At 45.2% G+C, this 23,701-nt stretch overlaps 1 protein-coding gene and 1 pseudogene across 2 annotated transcripts; both read left to right on the top strand.

The window, feature by feature from the left end:
* Positions 1–10: 10 nt before the first annotated feature.
* Positions 11–10,370, top strand: LOC103017815 (60S ribosomal protein L15-like; annotated as a pseudogene).
* ANKRD40 (ankyrin repeat domain 40) lies at positions 10,121–22,158 on the top strand. Of its 2 annotated transcripts, none has more exons than XM_057535683.1 (5): positions 10,121–10,510; positions 15,771–15,919; positions 16,264–16,749; positions 18,916–19,088; positions 19,702–22,158. In XM_057535683.1, exons 1-5 carry the CDS (start codon positions 10,377–10,379, stop codon positions 19,846–19,848), a joined length of 1,089 nt encoding a protein of 362 aa, XP_057391666.1. In that variant the 5' UTR covers positions 10,121–10,376; the 3' UTR covers positions 19,849–22,158. The 2 variants fall into 2 exon arrangements, with proteins under 2 accessions (XP_057391666.1, XP_057391665.1); XM_057535682.1 differs by having other exon boundaries at positions 18,916–19,097.
* The last annotated feature ends 1,543 nt before the right edge of the window (positions 22,159–23,701 follow it).

The following is a 23,701-nucleotide window of genomic DNA, read 5'->3' as shown; positions in this document are numbered from 1 at the left end:
CCTTCCCAACATGCCGTGCGCGCGCGTGCGCCCACGAGGACACGCCCAGGCCTGGGAGGCGAGGGCGGGCCGCTTCCGATGGCCCGCGGGCGGGGCCTGCCGAGGCCTGAACTCCGCCCTTGGTGGGCGGCACCGCCTCATTCCGCGCCAAGCGAAACCGTAGGCTACTGAGCGTGGTAACGCGTGCTGCTTCCTTTCGTAGGCTCCGTTAGTCCCGCGCTCTTTCACGGAAATAGAAACATACGTCTTGAAGCTTTAACACCGCTCCGAAATGGAGAAAAGGGTAGCGTATCCTTTTGTACCACGCGGTGCTCTCGGTGCCATCTTGCAGTGGAGGAAACTGAAGATCAGCGCTCGTTCCGTGTTCTGACTCCGTTCTCCTAGTCTCTGCGCTTGCCGCCTCTTCTCCCTGACTTGGTCCTCCCACCCCGACTCCCCTGATTCACAAGGTGGAAAATCAAGGCAGGAGGAGATAAGGCGGTTTCTTTTTACGCGGAGTATGGGGAGGAGTTTGCCTCCCAGTCTGGAATTTTTTTAAATTATTGATTCATTTACTGAACAAATACCTGAGTACTTATCATGTACCAGATACACTCTTGAAGCTAAGCTCTGAACCTTTCAGACAAGGTCTTTGCTCCCACAGACCTTGAGGATTAGTGAGAGAGACAGTCACTAAATAAATAAATATATCAATATAAATGGTAATAAGTACTCTAGCACCTTTAACTGTACGGACTCTAAAGACAGATCGCCCGGGTTGGTAATCCCAGCTCTGCCATTCTGCCTTCCTTTCCCCATCTGTAAAATGGGGCTTATAGTAATAATGGTCCCCTAAACACATAAGATGTTGCTGTGAAGATAACACAGGTAAGGCATGTAGAACAGGCCCAACACATTTTAAGTTTAATCATTAGCTATTATGATAATGAGGAGGAGAAAGTAGGGTTCTGTCAAAGAGTAAGAGAGGTCTCTCCGTGGAAATGACCTAAGGCCTAAAAGATGATGGCTCTCCAGCCAAGCAAAGTGGACAGAAAAGAATTCAAAGCAGAGAGAGAGCAGCATATACCAAGGTCATTTCATTATATGAAACGATGTTCATCATTATTTTAAATAAACCTAAAACTGTCAGGATACTCATTAAGTGGCCTGAAGATGGCAAACATTTGAGAGATGCTGCTTTAAAGGGGTAGAGAAGGAACCATAGGATACTGTGAAAGGGAATCCAAAGATGTAAGAGGAAAGTCTGAAGAGTATAGACTCAGGGAAGATCAAACAAACAAACAAAGATAGAGAAACTGTTTCAACAAGGTGAAAGTGGGCTTCCCTGGTGGCGCACTGGTTAAGAATCCACCTGCCAATGCAGGGGACATGGGTTCGAGCCCTGGTCCGGGAAGATCCTACATGCTGCGGAGCAACTAAGCCTGTGCGCCACAACTACTGAGCCTGTGCTCTAGAGCCCGCGAGCCGCAGCTACTGAGCCCACGTGCCACAACTACTGAAGCCCACGTGCCACAACTACTGAAGCCCACGCGCCTAGAGCCCGTGCTCCGCAACAGGAGAAGCCACCTACTCACCGCAAATGGAGGAAGCCCGCACACAGTAACGAAGACCCAATGCAGCCAAAGATAAACAAATATTTTTTTAAAAAAGGTGAAAGTAACCAACATTGTAGAAAACTGCTGAAGGTCTGGCACGAGAAGACTGAAAAGGATCCACTGGATCCGCAGTTGGAAGTCAGACTGAAATGGATTGAAGAATGAAGGAAAAATGAGGGAGTAGAATGGCAGGTGGACAACTCATTTTAAGAAGTGAAGCAGCGAGATAGGGGAAGAACTGAAAGGAGGTATGGGTCCAGGGAGGCTTTTTTAAGATGGGAAATTAGAATATGTTTAGTGTTGGAGAAGGTAGAAGATAAAAGAAGAGAATAGCTAAAGTTCCAAATTCTTAAGAAGGGAAGGTGATGGTTTAGGCTCCAGGGCATATTGGCCTTTCCTAGAAAAAAGGACCTTTTCTCCACTGAAACAAGAGAAGAAAAAAGATAGAAATCAGTTTGTAGATGCAGCAGTGAGATGAGGGAGTTTTCAGCTGATGGTTGCTGTTTTCTCAATGAAGCATTTTTTGAAGGTTCACCACTGCCACGACCACCAAAAAGGAAAAAAAAAGAAGTACATATCTTGAACTACAAACTGGACTTATAAAAACCTGAGTGCAAAGTTACAGTTCCTGTTCACTAAAACTTTTTTGTTTTTGTTTTTTTTTTTTGGCTACATCACGCAGCTTGCAGGATCTTAGTTCTCTGACCAAGGGTTGAACCCAGGCCACGGCAGTGAAAGCGCCGAGTCCTTACCACTGGACCACCAGGGAATTCCCTAAAACTTTTAAATCTAATTCCCTCATTCATTCCACAAACTTTAATGGCGCATGTACTTTGTGCCAGGAACTGGGTTAGTGGCCGGGAACACAGATAGATGTATACGACCTGGTTCTCAGGGAGCTCCTGAACCATGGAAGACAAAAATGTAACAATAACTTGAAATGAAATAAAAGGAAAATACTGTCCTTTGGATCTCAGAGGCAAGAGCTCCTACCCAGTCCCACACTAGGCTCTTTATGGCTCTCTCTTTCATAGATTCTGAGGCCAGCCACAGTTCAGTGTGTATTACCACTGCAGATAATGAATTCATTCATTTATCTTTTTCATTAATTCAACCAGTGCCAGCATCATCTGCTGGGCATCAGGGATTCAGACATAAAAGTAGTCTTTTGTTTTTTCGGCCGTGCCCCCGGGGGTATGTGGGATCTTAGTTCCCTGACCAGGGGATCAAACCCGTGCCCCCTGCGGTGGAAGCTCAGAGTCCTAACCACTGGATGGCCAGGGAATTCCCAAAAGTAGCCTTTATGAACAAATCACAATGCCCAGTTTACAGATAACTTTTATAGATTCTATGAGTTGGTTATTTTCTGATGCTGAGATGGAAAACAACCTTATCAGTCAGTGGTCTCCAGACCCCGTTCCATGTATGTTACTAATGCAAAGTGTCATGGACTGAACTGTGTGCCCCACCACGCACACACACAAATTCATATGTTCAAATTCTCAGAATCCACGGTAGGATCTCACAATGTAATTACATTTGGAAATAGAGCCTTTAAAGAGGTAATAAATTTAAAATGGGCCCCAATACAATCTGACCGGTATCCTTATAAGAAGAGGAAATTTGGAAACGCCAGGTAGGCACACAGGGGAAAGGCCATGTGAGGACACAGTGAGAAGGCAGCTATCCGCAAGCCAAGGACAGAGGCCTCCGGAGAAACCAAACCTACTGACACCTTGATCTTGGACTTTTAGCCTCCAGAACTGTGAGAGAATAAACTTCTGTTGTTTAAAGCCACAAATCTGTGGTACTTTGTATGGCAGCTCTGGTGAACAAATATAGAAATGAAGCCACAGTTACTACTGCTTCCCAGCCTTCAGCGTGGCCCCCACGACTCCATCCTCCATCTGCTTTGCTGCCTCCGTCATCTTTCTAAATGTAAATCCAGTTGTGTCTCTTCCCTGCTCAAAACCCCTCAATGGTTCCCCATCTAAAATTTAAACACCACAAGGCCATCCATGATCGGACCTGCTTCTCCAGCTTTTTGCTACTGCTCCCCCCCACACCTTGATCACCCCTTCTTCCTATGACATCACACCACGTTACACTGCTCCAGACATGGAATGCTCTTTCCTCACCCCAGAAACGTCTACCCATCTTTCTCAGCTCACAGCCCAAGCATCACCAGCTCTGTAAAGCCAACCTGGACCCTCATTCTCTGCCTGCCACACACAACTCATCATCTCCTTTGTGCCACCATTTTACCTTGTACGTTTTGGGGTTTGTCACACGATACTGCAAGTATCAGTCTTTTTCTTTAAAATGAAAGTTTCTCCCTTTCAGTCTGGTGGCAGCCATCAGTTTATCTCAAAGGTAAGCCAAAATAGGCACTTACGAGTACATCCAGGAGCTGTGGAGGAAGAAGCAGTCCGATGGAATGCGCTTTCTTCTCAAGGTGTGCTTTTGGCAGTACTGCCAGCTCTCTGCACTCCACAGGGCCCTCCACCCCACCCGGCCTGATAAAGCACGCAGACTGGGATACAAGGCCAAGCAAGGTTATGTCACATGTCAGATTTCTGTGAGCCGTGCTGGCTGCAAATGCCCAGTTCCTAAGGGTGCCAGCTATGGCAAGCCTAATTATCATGGTGTTAAACGGCTGAAGTTTGCTTGAAACCTTCAGTCTATTGTGGAGGAGTGAGCTGGGTGCCACCATGTGGCTCTGAGAGTCCTGGACTCTCGCTGGGTTCGTGAAAATTCTACACACAGATTCTTTGAGGTTATCCTCATGGATCCATTCCATAAATCTACCAGAAGAAATCCTGACACCTAGTGGATCACCAGTCCAGTCCACAAGTACAGGTAGATGTGAGGGCTGACACTGGTAGGTTGAAAGAGCTATAGCCTTGGAAAGGGCCACGAGTTACGCCACACCGCTGGTGGTTCTCACCATGCAGCTTGGAGATGGCACGGTACCCCAGCTCCACTGTTACTGCTAATATAAGTAATGTTTGTGGGCTTCCCTGGTGGCGCAGTGGTTAAGAATCCGCCTGCCAATGCAAGGAACACGGGTTTCGAGCCCTGGTCCGGGAAGATCCCACATGCCGCGGAGCAACTAAGCCCTGCGCCACAACTACTGAGCCTGCGCTCTAGAGCCCGCGAGCCACAACTACTGAGCCCATGTGCCACAGCTACTGAAGCCTGCGTGCCTAGAGCCCATGCTCCACAACAAGAGAAGCCACCGCAATGAGAAGCCCGCGCACCGCAACAAAGAGTAGCCCCTGCTCGCCTCAACCAGAGAAAAGCCCGTGTTCAGCAACGAAGACCCAACACAGCCAAAAATAAAATTAAAAAAAAAAAAAAGTAGTGTTTGTGAAATTCTTACCTAATAAGCTAGGATATTCATGTCTAAAAAGTGTTTTTTAATTTGTCTGTTAAAACTAGTTGTCTACAGATTGTTTCATGAATGCGTTGTCAAATTATGAAAGCTAAAGTGCAATAATGTTTAAATACTATAAGTGATGGTATATCTTGTTTCTAATAAGAAAAATACTTTTGTCTTTGCTTTATCCTTTTAGGAAGTTTATACGTCAGTGTTTAAAATACTGTTTTGTACAATAGGTGTAAAATACATTCTGTAGAAGAGGAGTGCAGAAACTAGCCATGCACATGTTGGTGCGTGTGATGAAACCTACAGCTTTACTGGAGTGATGCAGTGCTCTGCTGGGTTACTCTCCAGTGGCTGTTTTATGGACTTTGGCAAAGATAGACTTTTTTTTTTTAATGAATTAATTTATTTATTTTGGGCTGCGTTGGGTCTTCGTTGCTGCGCGTGGGCTTTCTCTGGTTGCGGCGAGCGGGGGCTACTCTTTGGTGCAGTGCGTGGGCTTCTCATTGCAGTGGCTTCTCTTGTTGCAGAGCACGGGCTCTAGCTGCGCGGGCTTCAGTAGTTGTGGCATGCCAGCTCTAGAGTGCAGGCTCAGTAGCTGTGGCACACAGGCTTAGTTGCTCGGCAGCATGTGGGATCTTCCTGGACCAGGGCTCAAACCTGTGTCCCCTGCATTGGCATGCAGATTCTTAACCACTGTGCCACCAGGAAAGCCCAAGGACAAATATTTAAAATTGGATTTTGCTTGGAAATGTGAAGGATGTCCTAATCCTCTGTCATGATCATATGCAGAAAAGTAATGAAAGTTGACTAGGGCCTACATTTTTAGATTTAATCTAATATTCCATATCTGTGACTGCTGCTTCCGAAAGGAGAAAAGTTTAAAAGAATGCCACCATTTTTGGGGGCTTCCCTGGTGGTGCAGTGGTTGAGAATCTGCCTGCCAATGCAGGGAACACGGGTTCGAGCCCTGGTCTGGGAAGATCCCACATGCCACGGAGCAGCTGGGCCCGTGAGCCACAATTACTAAGCCTGCGCGTCTGGAGCCTGTGCTCCGCAACAAGAGAGGCCGCGATGGTGAGAGGCCCGCGCACCGCGATGAAGAGTGGCCCCCGCTTGCCACAACTAGAGAAAGCCCTCGCACAGAAACGAAGACCCAACACAGCCATAAATAAATGAATAAACAAATACTTTAAAAAAAAATTTATAAAAAAGAATGCCACCATTTTTAAGAGAATTGAATAAACATGTTGGAAGAGGATTCTCTTACAAAAGAAACAAATCCTGGTTAATCTAAACAAAATTGCCTTGGTCTCCACAGTACCACTGAAGTTCACTTAAAAGGCAGAGGCTCCTGACTCAATCCCATGACTCCATGGGATCTGTAGAATACTGAATTTCATGCAAAATAGTAATGGTATTTATACTGGCATATACTGAAACTGATGGAAATTGAACATCAGGTAAATGAGAAGGGAATTATAAACCTTAAGGTTTGTAAGCTAGTAACACTAGGATTGGGAAATTGATGGTCATCAGATACCTTTCAAGTGTGGGAGGATAGAAAAAGTCAGCTTTGATCAAAATTGTAAATTATCTGCAGTGCTAGTTTGTGACCATTTTACCTTTGGCTAAAAAATAAGGTTGTCTTTATTTAAAAGTAACATCATTGCTCAGTCTAACAAGTGTTAAAAGTCATCTTCGGTCAACCCAATTTATCCATTCCCATAAGGCTACTGAGAAAAGTCATGTAGTTGCTGTTAATACAAGTTCATGGTTTCCAATTTAACTACATTATTTTTTTCATTCCTGCTCAAACTACCCTCAAAATCCTTACCTTTCTACAAACTTCCAAGTCACCAATTATGCCTTCTTTAATATTCAGCATACCACCACATCTGTTTGCTTCCCATCTTCCAGTAGTCCAGGCTTTGTTTACCTGGGTGAATTTGAGTGTGTAGGAAATATGGAAGAGTAATTGCCCCAATTCTTTCCAATTCTGGTTTTGCTGATTTAATAGGTAGTTTAATTTTGAAATCGAATTGCTGGTTTCCTTGAACCAGTTTTTCTCCTATGCTCTTCAGTTCTTTTAAAAGGCTCACTTAGGGAATTCCCTGGTGCTCCAGTGGTTAGAGCTCTGCACTTCTACTGTGGGGGGCGGGGAGTGGGGGATGGTGGGGAGGCAGGCAGGGCTCAATCCCTGGTTAGGCAACTAAGATCTTGCAAGCTGGGTCTTGAGGCAAATCAATCAATCAATCAATCACTCGCTCACTTAAATGATTTCCATAAAATAGGTAACAGGCTCACAAAACCTCTTGAGACCCGAATTCCTTTCCACTCAAAAAACAAACAAACAACAACAACAACAAAAGTTAAACCATACATTTTGTGTGTAAAGGTTGTTCAACTAAAGGAATAAATGTCTGTTAATTTTCTTTTTCTTTTTTTGGCTGCGCCACTCAGCTCGTGGGATCTTAGTTCCCTGACCAGGGATCAAACCCGGGGCCCAACTAGCAGTGAAGGTGCCAAGTCCTAACCACTGGACCACCAGGGAATTCCCTAAATTTTTAAAAATAAAAAATAGGGCTTCCCTGGTGGCGCAGTGGTTGGGAGTCTGCCTGCTAATGCGGGGGACGCGGGTTCGAGCCCTGGTCTGGGAGGATCCCACATGCCGCGGAGCGGCTGGGCCCGTGAGCCACGGTTGCTGAGCCTGCGCGTCTGGAGCTGTGCTCCGCAACAGGAGGGGCCGCGATGGTGAGAGGCCCGCGCACCGTGATGAGGAGTGGCCCCCGCTTGCCACAACTGGAGAAGGCCCTAGCACAGAAACGAAGACCCAACATAGCAATCAATCAATCAATCAATTAATCAATAAAAAAATAAATCTTTAAAAAAAAAAAATACACTTAAAAAAAAAATAAATAAGGGACTTCCCTGGTGGTCCAGTGCGTAAGACTCCACAATCCCAATGCAGGGGGCCCGGGTTCGATCCCTGGTCGGGGAACTAGATCCCACATGCATGCCGCAACTAAGAGTTCGCATGCCAGAACTAAAGATCCCGCATGCTGCAATGAAGATCCCGTGTGCCGCAACTAAGATCCAGTGCAGCCAAATAACTAAAAAAAAATTTTTAAATAAATTTATTTTTGGCTGCATTGGGTCTTCGTTGCTGTGTGCAGGCTTTCTCTAGTTGCGGCGAGCGGGGGCTACTCTTCGTTGCGGTGCACGGGCTTCTCACTGCGGTGGCTTCTCTTGTCACGGAGCACGGGCTCTAGGCGCACAGGCTTCAGTAGTTGTGGCACGTGGGCTCAGTAGTTGTGGCTCGCGGGCTCTAGAGTGCAGACTCAGTAGCTGTGGCACACGGGCTTAGTTGCTCCATGGCATGTGGGATCTTCCCGGACCAGGGATCGAACCCGTGTCCCCAGCATTGGCAGGCAGATTCTTAACTGTGCCACCAGGGAAGTCCCTAAAATCCTTTTTAAGGAAGGGAAAATTGACAAATTAATCCTTACAAAGAGAACTCACAGATTTTGATCTGCAGTAACTACCAATTTTTTTGAACTGCTTTTTAAAAAAAGAGGCCACTACCTACTCCTCTGTCACACAAATTGTGCTACAGGGCCCAATTCCAGTACTATGCACGTCAGCTTCAGAAGGAGTATCATGCTGGATCTGAGAATTAAAGTTTAAATTGGGGGACAAATAAAAATGTAAGCTCAAGCAGAGGTCCAGTTCACCATAGGATCAATTTAAGTGTGCAGTCAGTTTATATTCAGTACCACCTGGTGTGCACTGTGTACTGTGTGAATGACTGTATCATAATAAACAGATTTGGGTTTTTCTTAAACAGTAGCAAGAAAAATGCTTGCGGTGCAAATCCTGGGCTGCCCCAAGGGAGGCAAATGAAAACCCCAGGCCTAAATTTGTCTCTTCCTATTTTATCTCCTCTCTGCGTTCAGACCTTTCTCTTTTTCACCCCAGGGTTATTCCTTAATCCTTCCGACCCCATCTGCAATCTTCCATCCTGTGCCACATTGAAAGATGTCTCTCGGGCGCCTGGGCTCAGCAAAACAATACTTTTCTTTTTCTCCGGCTGGTTAGTAAAGCAGTGCCAGCCCAGGCTCTGAGCCTCATTAGATTGATTAGGCAAAGAAGTCAGGCAGAATGCTGTTTATACTTTGCACCGTTCCTCTCCCCAGCTCCTGATATCAGAGACCCGGATAACTCCAAAGCCTCTTTGGTGTTCTCTTCTTTCTTTTTTCCTTACATGGCCTTCACGGAGAGTAATTAATTAAGAGTTAAAAGCAGTAATAAATCACATTTTTAAAAAAAATTTTTAAAAATTAATTAATTTATTTATTTATTTTTGGCTGTGTTGGGTCTTCTGTGCGAGGGCTTTCTCTAGCCGCGGCAAGCGGGGGCCACTCTTCATCGCGGTGCGCGGGCCTTTCTCTATCGCGGCCCCTCCCGTTGCGGGGCACAGGCTCCAGACGCGCAGGCTCAGCAGCTGTGGCTCACGGGCCTAGCCGCTCCGCGGCATGAGGGATCCTCCCAGACCAGGGATCGAACCCGTGCATTAGCAGGCAGACTCTCAACCACTGCGCCACCAGGGAAGCCCCTAAATCACATTTTATAGACTCTGAGCACAATATAAATATTTTTCCTGAAAGCCAATTTAGAAGAAATCTCTAAAATGAGATGTAAAACAACAGCAATTGAAATAAATAATCGAACCGAATAGTCCCAAGCACTGTCAAAAGAACCGTGTACTCTATCTCTGCAATTATAGGCATATATTAGGATCGTTTTCAGCCCATTTCCCCATCCTGCTGGGCAAGAGTTGATTCAGATAAGGAAAAAGAGCCAAACAAACCGGGGTGGGGGTGGGGTGGGGAACACTAATTATTTTTGATGCCTGGTAAACAGCCTGCGCCAGGGGATAAGGCTTTTCTGGCTCTCAAATACCCGTTCTTCCCTTTCCTTGTGTCTGTCCTCCTCCCTGGAAGCTGCGGGGTAGGGAGTTCTAAAAATAGTCGGTGAATCACGGCAGATAATATTGTGCAGCTGTTACATAAACAGCCAGCCCGCGCGGGCGCCGAGGGTAGGAACGGAAAATATCTGGGTCAGGGTTGTCACTCCGAATAGGTTCCCCCGGAGCCGGCCTGCGGGAGGCGCGGCCGGGAGTAGGCCTGGGCCCACGGGCCGGGAGCAGCAGGGGAGTGGCGGGCGGCCCTCGGCGGGGTAGCAGAGGCAGCTGGCCGGGCGCGGGCGGCGGCGCGAGCTGGGCGGACGTGCTCCGCGCGGTCTCCCCATGGCGGGGAGCGGGCCGCGGCGGCGGCGGCGCTGACCGGCCGGGACTGGGCGGGCGGGCCCGGGCGGGGGCCTGGGGCTGAGGGAAGATGAGCGCTCTCCTGGAGCAGAAGGAGCAGCAGGAGAGGCTGCGGGAGGCCGCGGCCTTGGGGGACATTCGGGAGGTGCAGAAACTGGTGGAGAGCGGGGTGGATGTGAACTCCCAAAATGAGGTCAACGGCTGGTAAGTGGGGAGCGGGGGAGGCCTAGGGGCAGAGCATCCGGCCCGGGCGCGAGCTCGGCCTAGCGCTGCCCCCGACGCCCTCTAAGGCGTGGCCCGGCGCCCCGGGTCAACGAGGCTGTGCTCTCTGGAGGCCAGACCTGGCCCCCTCTGCCTCGGGTAGTCAGTGGAGCGTCGTGTCCAAATCCCGGCCCACGTGGTCCTGCCCCGGCAGCGCCCACCCGAACCCTGGCGCCCACCGTTCCCCCAACCCCACCCCTAACGTGGCCGGAACGATGCTGGCTACGACTCTCACCCTAATTTGGAGCTCACCCCAGTTCGAGTCTGGAATTACTATGAAGAATACGTCTGTGCAGAGCAAAAAGCATAAGCAACTGAGCAAATGTGGATCTTATAAACTAGCACGATTTCTTTTCCCAAGACTAGGGGAAAAAAAATCACTTGCATCCCTATTCTGCTTCTCTGTTGTCTCACTGCAGCAGTGATTTGCTACTACCTACAGCTGCCTGTTGCAGGAAGACCCATTCATTTATCCTATAGTGTTTGCTTTGTTTTCTTACAACAGTTTCAACTATGGGACTTCAGATGCCTGCATGCAGTTGAGTCCTTTCCAACTAAATAAGGAATCTCATTTTAAGATGTGCTGGTGGTCAAGTTTTAAGTTACTGAATGTGGTATTATTCTGCTCTCTTCACATTTAAATTATAATTTTTTATTTGATCCAGGTTATGCTTAACCAGCCTATTTTGCTAGCTGAGAGTTAAAGTGAGTTTGCAAATGTTTTATTTTTTAAGGTGGAATCATACAGTTTGAAACTAAAAGGGACATTGGAGATGGGTTCAACTCCAGGGAATAACCTGCCCGAGGTCACACAACTATTAATATAAAAGCCAGGACCGGAGTCACAGTTTCCTGACTTCCTCACAAATCTATCTACCAACTTACCCTAAGGAAAACAACCTGGGTAGCTGTCCAGAAAGCCAGGAAACAGTAGAAACTGCTTTTTTGTTTTGTTTAAAAGTGTTTGCAAACTAGCTTGCTTTTCTCTTGTGTGTGCCATTTCTAGTATTGCTATGTGGTTCACAAGCTGTGAATCATTGTTTTGGCACTGGGAGGCAGTGTTGTGTAGAAGAATGAGCCTGGTCTTTCCTGCAGGTTCTTCTCCATTCCTGCTTGGATATACATACAACCTTGCCCGAGTCACTTCAGTTTCCAGTTATTTCAGAAGAGTGTTGTGAGCATTCAAGGAGATGCAGCATTATATAAGTAGCTAACATTTATTGAGCTTGCTCTGTAGTGCAAACAAGCTTCCAAGTGCTTTACGTGTATTATCTCATTCACAACTACTCAGGGACATAGCTATTGTTATTCTCTCCATTTTGTAGGTGAGGATACTGAAGCCCAGAAAGATTAAGTAATTTTCCCAAGGTCACAGAGTTTACAGTAACTGATGGAGCTGGGAAACAAACCCAGCATCTGCCTCCAAACCATACTTCCTCTTTTTTTTTTTTGGCTGCACCCAACGGCATGTGGGATCTTAGTTCCCCAACCAGGGATCGAACCCGCACCCCCTGCAGTGGAAATATGGAGCCTTAACCACTGGACCACCAGGGAAGCCCCCAAACCATACTTTCTTAACCACATAGTAGGTGCTCAGCGAATGTAAGTTGGTTGAACTATGAAGAGGCTTTCATAGATTTAATTGGGGGAAGATGTCTAATAGGACTTCAAATTCAGCATGTCCAGGGTTGAGTTCCTGGTCTCCCTCGTACCCCTAATTGTCCCCAGCCTGCTCCTGAGTCCTCATCTCAGCATCTGAGGTGCACAGGCCAGAATCTTTGGTGCCCTCCTTGCCTCTGTCTTTCCCTCACACCCCACATCCAATCAAGCTGCTCATCCTGCCAGCTCCACTGGCAGCGGTGTAGTTAGAATCTGACCATTTCTCACGAGCTCTACCACTACACCTCTGGTGCAAAGCCACCATCATTCCATCACTTGGATTAATGCAGTAGCCTCCTAACTAGTCCTTCTACCCTACATCTTTTCTCAGCACAGCAGCCAGAGGGATCCTGACTTAAAACATAAGTCAGATAATTTCATTCTGCTCAAAACCCTTTAATGGCTCCCATCTCACATTGAGTAAAAGCCCACAGGGTCCTACAGTTTCGACTCCTTGTCCCTGCATCCTCTGTCTTTACCTCTAAGCCTCACCTCTGGCTTTACCCCCTTGCCCCCTTCATTCTGCTCTCCTGGCCTCCTTGCTTTTCCTGAAATCACCAGGCACAATGTTGATTCAAGGCCTTTGTGTTTTCTCTTCCCGTCATTTAAAATGCTTTTGTTCCCTCACCTCCTTCAGGTCTTAGCTTAGATGTCGCCTTAGTGAGTCTTTCCTTGACCCCCAGTTTAAAATTGAGCCATGCCCCTTCCCTGTCTCTGGCATTTCCTAATCCCTTTTCTTTCTTTATTGTCCTTATAATACAATCTCTGTGTACCATAGTGTTTTGCTTATTTGCTGACTGCCTCAGTTTTCTCATCTGTAAAGTGGGAGAATGTTGATAATAGTACGTAACTCATGGGTTGTTTAGAGGATTAAATGAATTAATATATGTAAAGCTTTTAGAACAGTGTTCAGTATGTAAAACATTATGTCTGTGTTAACTATTTTTTCTTTTTAAACTATTATTATTTTATTAAGCAGTGTGCTGGGTAATGGGATATAAAGGTTACTTACCCTCAAAAAACATAGTCAGTAGCATAGAAAAGCAGAATGGTTACTGCTTTCAATTCTTAGCTGCTCAGTAACCACAATTTCTGCACAAATGAAATTTGTGCCTCTGGTCTGAAATACTTCCCAGCACTGAAAGGATGCCCAGTGCCTCTGGTCTGAAATACTTCCCAGCACTGATAGGCTATTCTGACTGCAAATTTAAAGCTTAAAGAGTTCAAGTTCAAAGATACAGCTCCCACATCAATTGTAATTCAAGTGTCATGCATACCCCTTTGCTTTAAGGAACAAGTATAATAGCTCATGAAGAAGTTGAAAATATTGCCTGGCTACAGTGCCTGTGAGTTCTGGCCACCCAGAGCCGCACAGGTCTGGACTATAAATGATGATCACTCAGGGTACAGGGCTGTGGGGGACGTGCTATGTTGACTTAACTCCACTTTACATGGTGATGCTTTAGCTAGTTGGTGTGTCCCCAAGTGTCTCAGATCCACTGGCAGTATATTTCTTCCTTCACTCTCAAGCTTGTCATGAACAAGTGATTTACTACTAGCAAGTGAGCACTTTACTTCCAAAAGGGAACATTTTTCTCATCATGCTCCATTCATTTTTGAGTGCTTGCTTATCATTGTAATTATTCATTTTCAGACTTTCAAGACATCCACACACAAACACACTCTCAGCTGTAGTTTGCCCAGAATCAAGGATATATGGGATCCTTCTACTCCGAGTAATGCCCACCTTGTCCTTGGTTCACTCATTCAGCAAATATTAATTAATTACCTGTATATTCAAGCAGATACTTCCTTACCTTCACACAGAGCTTATATTTTAGAAGTCCATATCAAGACTCTTACCTTATTTTCCCCAAATTGGCATTCTTTTCATCATAGAGTACCTTTTAAAGACATCTGGATAATCTAATTCTAATGAGTAATAGCTTGGAATGTCATATATCACTCTGAAACATCAGTGGAGTTGCTCCCAGCCAGCCAGACAAGCTGGCTTTCTGTAAGTCATAAATATTAAGGTGCCCAGGGCAAATCAGCTTTTTCCTGGAACCAAATGTACTTTCTAGATAGTTATATTTCTCAGGTGGGTGACCTACTCCTCACTATTGAACATATGTTCTATTCTTTACCATATTTATATTCGTCTATAAGCTCTGAAGATATTTATCTCAGTTCAATTAGAGAGTTGGTGAATGAGGACATTTCAAAACAGAGGGGAGGGGGCTTCCCTGGTGGCGCAGTGGTTGAGAGTCTGCCTGCCAATGCAGGGGACACGGGTTCGATCCCTGGTCTGGGAAGATCCCACATGCTGCGGAGCAACTAGGCCCGTGAGCCACAACTACTGAGCCTGCGTGTCTGGAGCTTGTGCTCCGCAACAAGAGAGGCCACGATAGTGAGAGGCCCGCGCACCGCGATGAAGAGTGGCCCCCACTTGCCGCAACTAGAGAAAGCTCTCGCACAGAAACAAAGACCAACACAGCCATAAATAAATAAACAAATAAATAAAAAATTAAAAAAAAAAAAACGGGAGAAAAATAATTTCCTTCCATAATAACATTCAGCTTTGGTAACTGGGGATGAATTTAGTAGCTCTATTAAGTTGGAGTATTGGCTAGCATGTTAATTATATTTCTGTGCAGTGTTAAGATAATAGCTCTTTAGAGTGTGCATAATCCCTATGTGTACAATAGTAAATAATTAGTTTTACTTAAATGAGTCTAATACTTCAGAAGAGTTCTCAAAAATTTTGGCTGTTGATGTACATTTTTCAAGTGCTTTAGGAATTAAAGTACTGTGCAGTGCCTTGTGTTTAAGGCACTGCACATGTACTTTAATTCCTAAAGCACTTGTAAGGCACTGCACATGTACTTTAATTCCTAAAGCACTTGAAAAATGTAGCCTTCTGGAGAGAACTAGAGAAGTGAACTCTTAAAAATGGGAATTTGGAAATCCTTTTTGTGTGTGTGTGAAGGAGAGAAAAGGAAAGAGGAAAAGAGTAACTGAGATTCAGACAGGGATCTGCTGTAGTAATAATTTTAGTGGCAGAGCAAGCTGCAGATGAGAGATGGTTAGTAGCCTGATAATATTTAATCTTCAAGTGACATTTGGTGCATATGAAGCAAGTTTCCATAGTCTCTTAAAAGGAATATGGCCACGTAAAAATATATTTTAAGGAGACTGGTACAATCTAATGAGCGACACTGATAAGAGTTAACACACAGGATATCAGTAGAGTTATCTAGCCAGCCAGGCAGCCAGCCTTCTGAAAGCCATTGAAATAAAGCTCCTAGGATAAATTAGCTTTTCCCAAGGGCCAGAAATGAAATTGAAAAATAAATTTTAAGCATATTAAATATTTCGATCATCTGCTTTCTGAAAAGAGAAGTTAAGATTACCAGCCTGATTTTCTGGTTCTAGCTGAACTCTAACACGCTTGTATATATTTATTTACTGGTGTGTAGAATTTGAAATCCCAAATCACCTCTCCACTTTTTAAATCACTCTTTTTTTCTTTTCTTTGCCATAGGACCTGTTTACACTGGGCATGTAAACGCAATCATGGTCAGGTGGTTTCTTACTTGTTAAAATCAGGAGCTGACAAAGAGATTCTTACCACAAAGGGAGAAATGCCAGTCCAATTAACATCAAGGAGAGAAATTAGGAAGATTATGGGAGGTGAGTCTGTGTTTTGAGGCAACTTTTGATTTTGTCAACCTAATTTAAGACTTATAGTATTATTGTATATATTCTTGAGGCCAAATAGCCAGTCTGTTTCTAAAAACAAGATAGTCTTAACTGTGTCAAGATAATTATTCCATATTGTTTCTGGAAAGGTAGGCGTTATAAAGTTTTGGTTTTTATCTGTAAACTTTAAGGTGATAAAAATGGTAACGCTAAACGTGCAGTAAACACTGATCAAAATATTTGTTGTATACCAAAGGACACTAGCTTTCACAAGATACTCTACTTTGTAATTTTTAAAGGGCTATGTAAGTGTTCTGTGTTTCCATCTTTTTAAGTGGAAGATGATGATGATGACCATGACGACCTCCCCCAGCTGAAGAAGGAGTCAGAGCTGCCCTTTGTTCCGAACTATTTGGCCAACCCAGCCTTCCCTTTCATCTATACCCCTGGGTCGGAGGATTCAGCCCAGCTGCAGAATGGGGGCCCCTCCACACCTCCTGCATCACCCCCTGCAGATGGCTCGCCTCCATTGCTGCCCCCTGGGGAACCTCCCCTGCTTGGGGCCTTTCCACGGGACCACACCTCTTTGGCACTGGTTCAGAATGGGGATGTGTCTGCCCCACCTGCCATACTCAGAACACCAGAAAGCACAAAACCGGGTCCTGTTTGTCAGCCACCGGTGAGTCAGAGTCGCTCCCTGTTCTCTTCTGTCCCGTCCAAGCCACCAATGTCTCTGGAGCCTCAAAATGGGACGTATGCAGGACCAGCGCCAGCATTCCAGCCATTTTTCTTCACCGGAGCATTTCCATTTAATATGCAAGGTAACCTCTCATCAGCAGACAGCCTCTGCAACAGGGCAGGTGGTGTCCAGAGGTCTAGTGCTTTACTTCCTGGTTTTCTGAGGAGTGGGGGTGGGATTTATTTATTTTGCGTATGATTACAAAGTTACAGGAAAGTTGCAAGACTAGTATAAGGAACTCTCTTTACTCAGATTTACAAGTTATCTTTTGCCCTTTTGCCCTGAACTACTTAAGTGTGTTTTTCCTAAGAACAAGGATAGTCTCTTACAGTAAATCACCGTATAATGACCAGATTTAGAAAATATAACCTTGACATAATACTATTCTCTAACCCATAGTTTATATTTAAATTTTGTCAGCTGTCTCAGCAATGCCCTTTGTAGCTATCTTCACTCCCTCCACTCCGCCTCCCAGGGTCAACCATTGCATTTGGCTATCATGTTGTTATAGTCTCCTTTAATCTGGAGCATTTCCTCAGCCTTTAGCTATCATTTAAAATTTTTTTTTTTAACTTTGGGTTTATTTATTTAATTATTTATTTATTTATGGCTGTGTTGGGTCTTCGTTTCTGTGCGAGGGCCTTCTCTAGTTGCGGCAAGCGGGGGCCACTCCTCATCGCGGTGCGCGGGCCTCTCATTATCGCGGCCTCTCTTGTTGCGGAGCATAGGCTTCAGACGCACAGGCTCAGCAATTGTGGCTCACGGGCCCAGTTGCTTCGCGGCATGTGGGATCCTCCCAGACCAGGGCTCGAACCCGTGTCCCCCGCACTGGCAGGCAGACTCTCAACCACTGCGCCACCAGGGAAGCTCTAGCTATCATTTTAGACCTCAGAGTTTTGAAGAGTCCAGACCAGTTATTTTGTAGAATATGATTTCCTTTCATTTTTTTCTCTATTTGTTAGGTGGTATTCTACTATAAAGAAGGGCTTTCCCTTCTCCTCCATTTATATCAGTATGAACTCACTGATTCTTATTTTATTTATTGGGTTATAATCCATTAGTATCATTATTTTGATGTTCAAATTATGCCAGATTTATCCAGAGGGAGCCCCTTGGAGCTTGTTCTTGTGTCTCTTTGACATGTCCATCATTCTTGGAGCACTTCCTTACTTTGTGGTACCGCAAGATGTTTCAGGCTCCCTAGTATAACTTTCCCTGCCCCAGCCTTGGAATCAGCTGTTTCTCCAAGGAGCCCTGGTTCTTTCTGGTGGAGAACGGTATTCAGAAGCCAGAATGTGAACACTGGGTGTGCTCGCTGCTGCTAGCATCATTTCTTCTAGGCTCACTCAGAAAGGAAAGAAAAAAGCAAGCAAACAATAAAGAGCAATTGAATGATAAAAGGAAAGATTCACCAGGAAGATATAAACTAAACATGTACGTACCTAGTAACATAACTTCAAAGCATTCTAAGTTCTCATTTAATTGTTACAACAAACTCATAAACTGGGTATTATTATTTACATTTAATTTAATTAATTAATTTATTTTTTGGCTGTGTTGGGTCTTCGTTTCTGTGCGAGGGCTTTCTCTAGTTGCGGCGAGCGGGGGCCACTCTTCATCACGGTGCGCGGGCCTCTCACTGTCGTGGCCTCTCTTGTTGCGGAGCACAAGCTCCAGACGCGCAGGCTCAGTAGTTGTGGCTCACGGGCTTAGTTGCTCCGTGGCATGTGGGATCTTCCCAGACCAGGGCTCGAACCCGTGTCCCCTGCATTGGCAGGCAGATTCTCAACCACTGCGCCACCAGGGAAGCCCCACAATTGTTAAATCTTTATAGAGTAATTCTTGTACCATTATCTTTCCCGTGCCTTCTTTTCACCTTGCTTCCCCTTACCCTGCTTATGTGTAGTTTGATACCCAACCCATTCTCAAGCCTTTACCTGCTTAGCTCCAGCGGCAGAAGTAAATTGTCCTTCCGTACAGCTGGGATGGTTGTCTGCCGTCTCCCCCTGCCGCCCCTTTACTTTGTGAACCACAGTCTTAGCTATAGGGAGGACAATGCAACTGCACCAGCAGAGCCAGAACTGGGCCTGAGCAAACCATGCTGATTGTGCTTAGTTTTCTCATTGGGTGGCACAGGCCTTCAGCACAGGGCATGATTAAGGGTAACCATCTTCTGGAAAAGATCTTAAATTACATCTGGTTACTATGCCAGAATCATTCATTAACATTTCTCCCCCCTTTTCCCTAGAGCTGGTACTCAAGGTGAGGATTCAGAACCCATCTCTTCGAGAAAATGATTTCATTGAAATTGAACTGGACCGACAGGAGCTCACCTACCAAGAATTGCTCAGAGTGAGTTGCTGTGAGCTGGGTGTTAATCCTGATCAAGTGGAGAAGATCAGAAAGTTACCCAATACTCTGGTAAGAAAGGTAAGAAAGGTCCGTTAAGTGGTTGCTTTTTCCATTTGGAAAATACCCAGCTTCCTCCTTGGGTATATGAGTCATAGCTGAAGAAACGAGAAGAGAATAGAAAAAGAGCAAAGGGTGTTTTTCCATTGAGCTTTCTTTCCTCTACTGGGCCTATAGAGACATTGGCATTTCTGAAAGTGGTAGGTTACCAGAGAGAATGTTCTGAATTACCATTCACAGGTACCTATTTTTGGTTGTTTCTCTTTAGTGATCTGTAAGGATTACCTTAGTGCACTATCAGATGTGCCTTGTGTTTTATAACATAAGAACCAGGCTAAATTATAGTGCAAATCTACATAGATACGTGTGTGGTCCTCCCAACATCTCTGGGTTCCCTGAATGTCAGGCTTCTGGCTTCTCGGGGCCCCTGAGGAAAACATCCCTGCACTGCCTCTCCCTTCAAGGTGTGCTTCTCTTGTAGCAACTGCTGTTAAGGCCTTCTACCACTCCAACCCAGTTCACGCTCCTGGGGAATTTCCTGCACTATCACTGGTATCAACACAGCACACCAAACACATAGAGACAAGCGGCTCCTCTTAATCTGTTTAACCTATTTTTGTTTTAGGACAAAGATGTTGCTCGACTCCAAGATTTCCAAGAGCTGGAACTGGTTCTAATGATAAGTGAAAATAATTTTCTGTTCAGAAATGCTGCATCCACACTGACTGAAAGGCCTTGCTACAACAGGAGAGCTTCAAAACTGACTTACTAATGCAGCAGGGACTTTTATCACTGAGTACTGTGACAGTGTGCATTACCTCTGGGCCAAGGACAAGCCATTGATCTAAATGCCTTGGATGCCCCGGAGGGCCCCTGGTGCCACTGCATCAGATACACTAACATCGTTCTGCCAAGGTAGGAAGCCCCTGACCCCGAGCAGCGGTGCCACTCTTCCGAGCCTCTTGGTGCACAATAAACCTATTGCTTGAAGCTGTGAACAGCTGAGAAGTGGCCTGGAGAGGCAGAAGCCGACGGGTCTATATCCAATGTGTTTTTTGTGCAGAATGTAAGAGAGTTGTCTAACAGAAGCTGAGAGAGAGCAGAGCCTATTTCTAGCTAGTCCTGTTGACAGTGCACCCGAAGGGCCGGGAAGCGCTTCTCTTGGTGTTGCATGTTCACGACTCTCCAGAAACGTGAACTGACTAGAGAGGAAAACTGGGGAAAGCACAGGTACTGGACATAGGAATTTTGGTGTGACTTGTGGCTGTGAAGTTTCACATAACATATTTATAAATGTTACTCAGGTTAAAATTATTTAAGAATACAGTTACCTAATTGTAAATATGCTGTTAACCAAAAGAGCTTCCCCTCCCTGACTTTTTCCGTTGTAAACACTCTTGACTGCTTCTGTCTCTAGATTGCCATTGCCTAGACAGTCATCTCTGCATTAACGCCCCTTTGTGGTCACTAGAGGGCTCTCTGACGCCTTCTAAAAGAGCAACAGCTTTTTTTTTTTTTTTTTGCTTTTTTTTTTTTTTAACTGAAGCGATCCCTGTCTTCGTGTTTCTGTTTAATTGCACCGAAAGAGAAGAGCACAAACATTGCCAGTCCATGTTCTCCACTTTCATTTTCCACTACAAATGAAAAGCAATTTTCCAGACTGAATCTGTTGCTATTTTAAAGGTTATTGTGGGAAACTGAGCTAAAAGGAGTTAGCATCTTTATTTTTGTATCAAAGATAAAGATTATTTTGAAACTATTGGGATTTTTACACAGCTCTGAAATCTGTTGCTTTTGTAAACAAGTTGTTTGATCTTGGGCATCCTCCACAACCACCACCCACCCACTTAACAAAGTCAGTTGTGAGTCTACCAGGCTTTGTTCTCAAAACAAACAAATACCTGATTAAACTCTTGAGCATGGCATAAGAATTTTTCTAAAGAATGCATTTAAGGATTCTTTTCCTTCCCTTCAGTGTCATTAATGTTAAAAAGAAAAGCTACTGTCTTGTTGAAATAAACAGCTTAACTTTAGAAACAAGAATGAGCACACTTAGACAAACAGGAGAGCAGGGGTTTGAAGCCAGCTGTTGAAGAACATCCCTGCTGTCTTAAGAAGCTTTCCCCCCATAGTGCCTATAGTTTCCAAAGAAACTTAACTTCCTAACTGTGTTAACTTTATTGGAACACTACAGATTGAGAGAGAACGTGCAGAAGATGTCAGTGGAAGAGAATGTTGTGCTAAGATAATGGCCTCCTGCTGCTGCTTAAATGCTGAGCTGGGGTTGAGGTGTTTTCAAGGCCAATGTGGAGTCACTCTGTTCAGTGACTTAATTGTATTACAGCAATTACCGATGGTGAGTTACTCACCCTTGTGCAGTGTTTGCCTAACAAACAGAGTAAAGGTTATTTATTACTCACTTTCTCTGAAGTACTTTAAAGAAGAAACTTCCCTTGTGTTTCAACCAGTCAGAAGATAGTCTGTCCAGACAAACTAACCCTTTTTTTCCCTTACCTTCGAAAAAAGTTACAATTTACTGATACAGTTAAGGCTAGTTTTATCCTGGAATAAATAAATTCAGTATTAATTCATGTCTAAATCATTGGGGTTAATACTCTTCCAGCCATCCAGATCAATTAGAAATTCTTGGAAGCAGTTGAAGCCCCTGGCTGGGAGGTGGCCTACAGAGGAGTAGCTCCAGGGCATTTCCGGGGCTTAGAAATGGAGGCCGAGGGAGTCTCAAGTGAGAGATGGGCCCTGCCCTGCTCTCTCTTCTCCCTTATAAAGTCCTCTGTGGTCAACTGACTCTTGCGTATGGCAGTGAATTAGACTGCACAGTTGCTGGTAGGTGAGTTTAAAGTCTTAATCTATGCATTCAGAGAAATATTTTTATATGCTTTGTGTAATTTATAACAAAGATTTTTTTTTAGCTTTGTTAACTGTGAATTCGCCCCTCCTCCTCCACTGCATATTTAAAGCATGTGCTCACACTGTGTGTAAACATTCACTGAAGATTTTTCTCTTCGTGAACTGCTGACTGTTCAAGCATAACAAGTATTATTAAAATTAAATATTAACTGACTGAACCCACATTCTTTAATTTTGGCCTCCTAAACAGCACTATACTTCTAATAATACGGGGTTCAAATTGTTGGACGGTTCCAGGGAGAAAACCCTCTGGAGGGACTGGTCCCCACCTGAGCCTCCTGCATCCTGCTTCTGTAGTGGCGTGCACGCCTGTCAGTGGCACCGGGGACAGATATTTTGTGTGGTGTCTTCCTCTCAGTTCACAGCAGTCAGCTTCATTTCCCCAGAGTAGCTGAGCCAGCTAGATGGAGGTCATCCTCTGTTAACCACATTTTTTGATTATCCTATTTACTTTACACAACTGAGCCTCTCCTTTGGGCTGTCAGCACCTGTCAGGGCCTCAATGAGCTCAGAGGCAAACTCCCAAGACAGGAGAGGAAATACAGCCTTACATCTTCAGATCTTTAGCTGAGAATGATGCCGAATGAATCTACATTTCTGTTGGTTTGGGGCAGCTAGAGCCTCACAAGCCAGACGTCATGCCAAATCGGCCTGATAAATCAGGGAGCATAGCAGAGACCTTTTCTTAGCTCCAAGGAGAGGCAGAATAATTTGGGCATTTGTGCTTTCATACTTGCTTTATCACAAGGATGGAAGTCTTCTTCTATACGCTCATAAACATCCTGGGCAGAAACAGCCTGCCAAAAAAAATGTGATTAACCTTTAACAAATAGTCCTGCAGCACAGGCTGGCCCGATGCATATAGAAAAATCAGATCAAAGGAGCCATCTCCACACCTACTGCAAACCATTTAGGGTGGAGGAAAAAAAAAAAGCCATCACCCACAACCAGTCACATTATACCAAGAGTAAAGTTTGAAGAAATAAGAGTCAGAGGAGACCAGAAAAGTTAGTAAGGTAACAAAGAGAAGAGATCCCTTCCAAATAGAAGGCCATGTGCCAGGTAAATTCTGACCTGCAGAAAAATAAACACTTCATTGGCTTGCTCAAAAAAAGCAAATTTAATTCACCCCTTCATCTCATTTACCAGCCTGGGACTGTCAGGATAGGGGGCAGCCTCTGGCTGCTCTGTGCTCCAACATTCAACTTCAGCCAGAGTGAGGAAGATGAATGACTTGGAGATCTCACTGGTGATGGGGACCTGTCCGGAACAGACTGTTAAAGGGGCAAGGAAATAAAGCACCATGCATTTCTCATCCCCTAGAGCAGCAGTCCCCAACCTTTTTGGCACCAGGGACTGGTTTCATGGAAGACAATTTTTCTATGGAGGGGGTGGGGGGGAGCGGGCTCGGGGTATGGTTCAGGCGGTAATGCAAGCGACGGGGAGCGATGGAGAGCAGCAGATGAAGCTTTGGTCGCTTGCCCGCTGCTCACCTCCTGCCGTATGGCCCGGTGCCTAACAGGCCATGGACCGGTACCGGTCCACGGCCCGGGGGTTGGGGACCCATGCCCTAGAGAAGCAGGCGTAGTGGTCTGAGGGATGACATAAATGTGGAGGTGTTCGGGACTTCCCTGGTGGCGCAGTGGTTAAGAATCCACCTGCCAGTGCAGGGGACACGGATTCAAGCCCTGGTCTAG

The sequence above is a fragment of the Balaenoptera acutorostrata genome, chromosome 20 (genome assembly GCF_949987535.1).
Source record: "Balaenoptera acutorostrata chromosome 20, mBalAcu1.1, whole genome shotgun sequence".
Classification (NCBI taxonomy): domain Eukaryota; kingdom Metazoa; phylum Chordata; class Mammalia; order Artiodactyla; family Balaenopteridae; genus Balaenoptera; species Balaenoptera acutorostrata.
Note: the sequence above shows the minus strand (reverse complement) of the source record. Positions and strands in the feature narration are given on the sequence as shown.

Coding starts and splice junctions, on each gene's coding strand:
- ANKRD40 (XM_057535682.1), top strand. CDS start 10,377: ATGAGCGCTCTCCTGGAGCAGAAGGAGCAGCAGGAGAGGCTGCGGGAG. Junction 10,511..15,770: donor CAAAATGAGGTCAACGGCTG/GTAAGTGGGGAG, acceptor TCTTTGCCATAG/GACCTGTTTACACTGGGCAT. Junction 15,920..16,263: donor AATTAGGAAGATTATGGGAG/GTGAGTCTGTGT, acceptor CATCTTTTTAAG/TGGAAGATGATGATGATGAC.